The following is an 8,240-nucleotide window of genomic DNA, read 5'->3' on the forward strand; positions in this document are numbered from 1 at the left end:
TCATTTTCATGGTTTTTGGGGTAGCTATTAACCAATATGAGGTCAAAAATAAAATCCAAGATGGCGCCGACGAAAATTTTACTTCTTTCCGTGATGGGTGTCATTTTCATGGTTTTTGGGGTGGATATTACGCAATATGAGGTCAGAACTAAAATCCAAGATGGCGCCGGTGAAAATTTGACATCTTTTCGTCATGGGTGTCATTTTCATGGTTTTTGGGGTAGCTATTAACTAATATGAGGTCAAAACTAAAATCCAAGATGGCGCCGACGAAAATTTTACATCTTTTCGTCATGGGTGTCATTTTCATGGTTTTTGGGGTAGCTATTAACCAATATGAGGTCAAAAATAAAATCCAAGATGGCGCCGACGAAAATCTTTGTTATTTTATTTTAGTTTACTTCTTTATTATTAAGAAAATTACACCTATGACGAAAAGATGTCAAATTTTCGTCGGCGCCATTTGGATTTTGGTTTTAACCTCATATTCGTTAATAGCTACCCCAAAAACCATGAAAATGACACCCATCACGAAAAAAGTCAAATTTTCGTCGGCGCCATCTTGGATTTTGGTTTTAACCTCATATTCGTTAATAGCTACCCCAAAAACCATGAAAATGACACCCATCACGAAAAAAGTCAAATTTTCGTCGGCGCCATCTTGGATTTTAGTTTTGACCTCATATTTGTTAAGAGCTACTCCAAAACCTTGAAAATGACACCCATGACGAAAAGATGTTAAATTTTCGTCGGCGCCATCTTGGATTTTAGTTTTGACCTCATATTGGTTAATAGCTACCCTAAAAACTACCCACACTTGCAAATGTGTTTGCTACGTAGGAAAAGTTCAGATTTAAGAGTATCCTAGGTAATGTGTTATGTGACGAATACCTATAATTTATTTCATTCCGACTATTTTTCGGAATAACATACATTTAGTAAGAATTGTATACAATGCCGGATTTAATACAGTGCCGGTAACATCATAGTATGTATGATAATAATAAATAATAATAAATAATAAATAAATCATTTATTTGCACCATTATCTTACAAAAATTTAATGACCCAGGCTCCTAATATAGTTGTAAACTGTTTTTCAGGAGCCTGTGTTCACACTAATTTATATTACACTGTTACAATGGCGTATGTACACGAATTTATTCAGCTTTAGACATAATTTATTATAATATTATTTGTTACATTTCAACATTTGTTCATTATACATTATTATTAATTAATTACCTATTCAATAATTATGCATGCATTAAAAAAATAAAAAAAATAAAAAATAATAATAGTTTATAATCCACTCGGTTAACCCTAGTGTGCTGTGTGTGGACGTAAAACATGATAATTATGGTGTGTAGGTGTGAGAGTGTTGTATGAGAGTGTAGTGTTGGAGTGTAGTGTGTGAATGACTTTATTAGAGAAAAGAACTGTCCTAGTTAATAGAGTAAACGTTCAGTATTTAAATAATCAAAAGTAGAGAGCCAGTTTTTAATTTTAGATTTTATTTGGTAATTTGTACACCTAGTTACATTCTGGTAATTATTAAGGGCATTGTACATTTTAGGAGCCAAATGTTTATACTGTCTGTTAGCAAATTTACTCTTAGCCATCGGTACAGGGACGACTATTCTCCTGTTGAATTTCTTGATGCTGTTAAATGAGCATTGTCGATGGAAACGTCTAATACATTTATAAATAAACAATTTCCTAGCACTAAGTACCATAGTCCTCTCATACAAGAGGGCGGTTGGGTAGCGAAACGATTCTTTGATGGCTACTTTCAGCAAGGCCCTCTGAGCTCGTTCAATTTCTATGAAATGGCTTTTTGCAGCTCCACCCCAAGCAGTTAAACAGTAGAATAATAGAGATTCACCTAAGGCCTTATAAATCTGCAAAATTAGGTTGAAGTTAGCAAAAGTCCTCAATGTCTTAAAAATAAACAGCAACCGCCGGATTCTCATTGACACGTGCGCTATTTGGAGCTTCCAATTGAGCTTGTCATCGAGAATTATTCCTAAATACTTAATCTGCGTAGCCCTGCTTATGGATGGACACATGCATTGCGATTGGAAACTATGAGAACTACGATTGCAGGGAAACACATGTAATTTGAGCGACTTATTTACTGGTTCTAAAGCGGAAGTTTTGCTGAAGCAGAGGTAATTAGTTTTAGCGCAGTTAAGACTTAAGAGGCTATCTTCAAGCCATGCCGTTACTTCACCGAGACCACATTCTGTACCTTCAAATAGTTGTTTCCACGTTTTGGCCTTAAATATTATGACTGTGTCATCGGCAAACATGGTGATTTCGCCGCCGTTTAGTTTGAGCTTACATAATTCGTTTACATAGACAAGAAAAAGTGTAGGTCCTAATGTACTTCCCTGGGGGACTCCATACAAGCAATGTTCTTCCGTACTTAAAGAGCCTTCCAGACGAACAACTTGAGATCTATTAGATAGATAGTCTCGGAACCAGTCAAGAGTAACACCTCTTACTCCCGAATTTTCCAACCTGGCCAAGAGTATCGGAATTGAGACGGTGTCAAACGCTTTCTTTAGGTCTAGGAAGACACCCAAGCACTTATAGCCATCATCTAAATACGAAGAAATTAAAGTAGTGAGTCTCAGAGTGGCATCTTCAGTGGATTTTCCACACCTAAAGCCAAACTGATGGTTATGCAGTAGATTTTTCTTTTCCAAAAAGCTCATAAGTCTCCTGTTAACGCATTTCTCTAACACCTTAGAAAGGGTACATAATAAGGAAATTGGCCTATAATTTGTCGGTGAGAGTTTATTACCTGATTTATAAATTGGAGTGACTATCGCCTTTTTAAAGCTATGCGGAAAGATTCCAGTTGAAAAGCTTGTATTGCATAGGTGAGATATGGGCGCGGATAAATAATTTCTGAAATTCTTGAAAATAAATGTTGGTATTAAGTCATGACCGGAAGCACTCGTAATATTTATATTTGCAAGGATGGTTTGTATTTCGAGGTGATTAGTTGGAGTAAGCACGAAGGAGTCAAGAGGTGGCTCCTTATTTTTAGATTTAGAAGCCAATGTCTCTTCTGTTTCATTAAGGGAAGCTAGAGTAGTCTTTGCAAGTTCACCTCCTACAGATACAAAGTAATTGTTTATTTCAGCCAAGGCATCATGCTTATTGGGTTTAATATTCAAGAGGTCAGCATTGGGTACTTTACAAGGCTTTATGTTACAAGACTCTTTGATTATGTTCCAGACCTTCTTAGCGTTACCATTGTTTTTCTCCAACTTAGCTTTATAATACGCTATTTTAACATTTTTTATTATTTTGTTACACACATTCCTATAATTTTTTGTATTCGTTAAGGGAGTCGCTATTCATGGATATTTTTAGTTTTTTGTGTAATTTATCTCTTTTTCTAATGCATTTTATCAAACCTTGGGTTATCCACGGCTTAATAGGTTTCTTTCGATTGGGAATTTTCTTCAGGACTTTACAACTATCAAGTACTTCCCGTATCTTATTTAAGATGAATTCTAATATCTGGTTTGGGTCTTCAATTGTGTATATCTCAGACCAGTTTATATGTTTGAAGCGTTCTAAAAGGAGATCATTATTATAAACCGTGGTGTAACGAGGTACGTTATTTTTTGTAATTTTATTCATATTCATTAACAAGAGTATAGGGGCATGGTCAGTAAGAGGATCAAATACAACTGTTTTACATTCATTCTTGCTGCGAACCATGAAATGGTCAATACAGGAGTTCACTCGTGTAGGCCTGTTAATACCTTGCCTTAATCCATAGTAATGCATCAAGTTCAGATAATCACATGTATGACCGGTGATACTACCAGGCAATAAGTCAAGATTGATATCTCCAGTCAAAATAATATTATTAGTTCGCGTAGTGCCTAATATTTGATTTAGGTCTTCAATATATTTAGCTGGATTTGAGCTAGGGGATCGGTAAGAACAAATAAGTGTAGTACTGTTTTTTGCAAGAGATACGCTTAAGCACGAGCCACCATCCACTATTGGTTCAGAGAAAGAGTAATCAAGGTTATCCTTGATATATACAATTACACCGTCATTTTGGTTATGGCTTCTTTGTGTTTGGATAGAGGAATACGAATCAATAGATGGTATGATACTGTTTTTATCTATCCAACACTCAGTCAGTACCACAATATCAATATGGGCGTTTAGACATGACATGAAGAATACAAGAATATCAAAATTTTTAGAGATACTTCGTATGTTAACCGTCAGTACAGTCAGGGAATTTTTAGTAAAACTAGCATTAAATTTGTCCGTATATTCAGATGGACTGGATAGTTGATGACATTCTATTTCACAAATTTCTTCCAATTCAGATAAAATTATATTATTATTTAAAGAATCGAATTTGAAAAACGGGTAGTAGGTTGTCACATTTTAAAAGACTTGCATATTCATTTGTAGAGGTACGACACAACAAACTTGGCCAATGAACTATGATGAAATGGAAAAACATAATGTCCACATATTGGAACAGTTGGCTCTCATCTCTGAACGGATATGAATGAAGGGTAAATGAGTGAGTAATGTGCTTAAATTTATTTGATTTTGTAGCATGTATGTGTATTAGAGTGGATAGTAACAATAATTGTGTTGAATATAATATAATATTACAAGTACATTTAAAAACATGGTTAAAAGTATATAAAGTAAAAGTTCTAATATTGTACAAATCAGAAACAAAATTTATGAGATTTGCTAGTCATAGGGGGGCGTCGTTCATCCCTCTTAGCTGGGCTTCATCCTTGATAAGAATGTGTTGAGCGCCATCGGTCTTTCTGAGGAAGATCCTACCATTCGAAGTCCAACAAAATTTGTAGTTGCGATTTTTTGCAAAAATCCGAGTTAAATAAAATAATTTTCTTGATTTCGGTGTGAGACTTTCTGTTATGTAGATGGGCACGTTCGGGCCAGGGAAATCAAGATTATGAGAACTGAATTTATTATTTGGGTTCTTTTTATTATAATCCTTGACCTTAGCTAGGAGATTGTTTTTTATTGAAGACGAGGAAAAATCAACAAGCACAGTTTGCATAGCTGATTGGGGGTTATGTTTATTGTAGATTCTCACGGTTTCCTTTATGTCTGCTCGTTGTATGGGCACGTCCAAAGATTTGCACGTTTTAGTGACTATTGATGCGAGGTCCGGGCTCGTTTCGATGGCTTTAGAAGGGATGTTTCGTAGTTCAATCATATTTGATTTCTGTGCTCTTTGAATAGTTTCAATTTGGTCTTCTAATGTTTTGACATATTCTAGAGTTTTCTTCCTGTCTTTTTGCATTTCACCTACCAATATTTTTAAATCTTCGTATTTTTGAGATAAAAAGTTAAAAGATTTTTCAATTTCACTGTTTGTATTTCGAATTTCTATATTTGTTTTTTGTATGTTAGCATTTTGTTTTTTTACCTCATTAATATCATCACTAAGTTTTTTTAGAACACACTCTTGCTCCTTTTTCCAAGCATCGATTATTGATAAGATTTCATCTTTAGACTGTGAACGTTCTTCATTAGATTTGCAACTGTCCTCTTCCTGTGACGCACGCCGACGTTTTTGTCGTTTGGAAAATGCACCCTTTTTCTTGTCAATGGCGTTCTGATGCTTAAAGGTTTCTGAATCAGAATTACATACGCTGTGAATTTTATTATCAGGCGGGGTGCGCTGCATTTTATTTATTTATTTATTATTATTATTTTTTTTTTTCTTTCTCTTCTTTCCCTATTCTATTTCCCTTAGTTCAGTTGGAAAATTAAAACAACCCAAAAAAAATCAAAAAAAATAATTAAACAATTATGGAAGGATGTCTGAGATTTGATCTCGGGGCTTCAGAGGTCTTGAAACGCTGTCCGAAGGCGATACCGTAAAGCTAGCACGACATTTAAGAGTGAACTTGAAAAAATGTATCTGCTTTAGCTTGAGTAAAACCGTTATAAAGTTCAAGGTCGAAGTGTCATTGCACAATTATAACGAACAAAGAAAAAGTTTATTGGTAATTTGCACTTGTGTATTAACTATTTTAGAACTTATTATGTTTGATAATCACTTTTATACGATGTTTTAAAAAAGTTGTTTCACTTAATACACTAAGTATTTTTGTATATATTCTTTAACAAATAACACTTTTAGTAATTAACTTATTTTGATGACTTTATATAATTATGCACTTATTTTGATCCATGAACACAGTTCGAGGGTTAATTTACTTAAAGCACTTTACGTTAAAATAACTTATGACGATGGAATTACACGATAAATATTTTTAAGATTTAACTTTAACGGAGCTGAATAAACCGTGCGAGCGCCACCCGAGAAATAACAAGACACATGATATAATAATTCTACATTTTTTAAAAAGCTTTGATATTGTATACAATTCATAGATTATTATTCAATGAAATAATGATGTAAAATAGTCACACTTTTTTAAGTTGTTTGAATATACTTATTACTTATTAGGATACATAACATACTTATTAGGATCGTACCTACTAATAAAAGTAACAACATGAATTTTTAAAGTTCCTAGTAATCTTCTGGAATCAATTTCAATAAAAATACATAATATCAAAAATTAAAAATAATATCAAGTATGAAGATGGTCTATAAAATGGAATGCGCTATGTTTATGTGAGCGTGATATTGCCGCGAACAAAGTTACGTCGTTAGATACCTAAATTTGAGTAACGCAGATTTGTGACAGCGTCCTTAAGAAAAACCTACGCTACAATCTCCTCAACTCTTCCTACTCATCTAGTTCAATAAGTCAGTATTTACTATTTAGATTAATTTGATAGCTAAAGCAGTAGGTAAAATATAAACATGAAAATGCTGTCTGGGTATCACGCCAAAACTACTGGACGGATATTGATGAAACTGGTTTTTTTGTAAGTTGAAAAAGTTGAGAGAAACAATAGTTTCTGAATATCCATATCATTCAAAGAAAACCATGGACGAATAAAAATTGGGTTCCGAACCTCAACAGGACAAAACTTAACCCCTAAAGGATCACTTTGTTGTCAGTCTGTCTATCTGACTGTCAACACCCTTTTTCTCAGGAACTCGCATGACGAGCTCAATAGAGCTGAAATTTATATCGAATACTCAAAGTCTCAAGTCTACGGTCTCTTGATACTGTGGAAATATGAACCTTATAAGCTAACACAATCATAAGATACAGCCGTAAATGCTGAAAAATTTCGCGAATTTCGACATTCGCAAGGGAATCAAAACTTTCAGTGCTTCCCATGAACACAAGAGTCTTGAAATTTGAAAAATATGAATTTTAACAACATTATATAAAAACAATATTTTTTATAATTTTAAACTTACAACCCCTACTTATAAACGCTTATATGTATTAAATTGATATTCACATAAAAAATTCAGGTCTAATATATTTTTAAGCTGTAATAAAATCAAACTTCTATGTCAACAAAGTCAACGCAATCAGGAGACGCAGCCGAAAATGCTGAAAATTTTCGCAAATTTCGACATTTGCAAGGGCAACAAAATTCAAAACTTACAGGCACAGCTTACAGGGTACTTCCCGTGAACTCAGAATCAATTCGGTACGAAGCAATATCTTATAGCACAGATACAGGAATAATTAATACAAAAAATGAAAATGTTTCACAGATAAAGCAAAAATTGCTAAAACATTTTACAGCTGTTACAACATAATAAAAAGTAGGTTTGTTCGGAGCCCTCGGTGCGCGAGTCCGACTTGCACTTGGCCGGTTTTTATTCCGGTTTATAGAAATCTTATTGAGTAAGTAAATAAATTTTTGAAAAATAAAAATAGTAGTTATGTATTAAATGATAAAATAAAATGCAATGGAGATGCTCAAATGATAAAAGTGCCCAAGAATATAAATGCAGAATTGAAATGGTGATTTTTTTTTTTCAAAATTACGGTAATACCTAACGGCTAAGCAACATAGACTACTAACCCCCAGTGCATGGAAAAAGCTGATGAATCAAATGCGACCAATTTGATACCATTGTTTAGAAAGAGAGCCGTAAAATAATAGCATTCGGCACGAATGCCGTCACTTGTTCAAAGTACGAGTTGGGGGACAATATTATAGTCTTACGATTTTTCACGACATACTATGCCATTGAAAGATCCATTCAAAATATTAAGAAACCCGTACAAAGCTGTGGTCTACAAAGGCGTTACAAATTT

At 33.9% G+C, this 8,240-nt stretch overlaps 1 protein-coding gene across 1 annotated transcript; it reads right to left on the reverse strand.

Annotated features, from left to right (window-relative positions):
* Positions 1–4,756: 4,756 nt before the first annotated feature.
* Positions 4,757–5,722, reverse strand: LOC149907158 (uncharacterized). Its single transcript, XM_090103860.1, has one exon. It carries the CDS (start codon positions 5,720–5,722, stop codon positions 4,757–4,759), a length of 966 nt encoding a protein of 321 aa, XP_089959986.1.
* Between the last annotated feature and the right edge of the window lie 2,518 nt (positions 5,723–8,240).

The sequence above is a fragment of the Colias eurytheme genome, chromosome 7 (assembly GCF_061535395.1).
Source record: "Colias eurytheme isolate Ceu_HAF_F1 chromosome 7, ilColEury1 Martin Lab GWU primary, whole genome shotgun sequence".
Classification (NCBI taxonomy): Eukaryota; Metazoa; Arthropoda; class Insecta; order Lepidoptera; family Pieridae; genus Colias; species Colias eurytheme.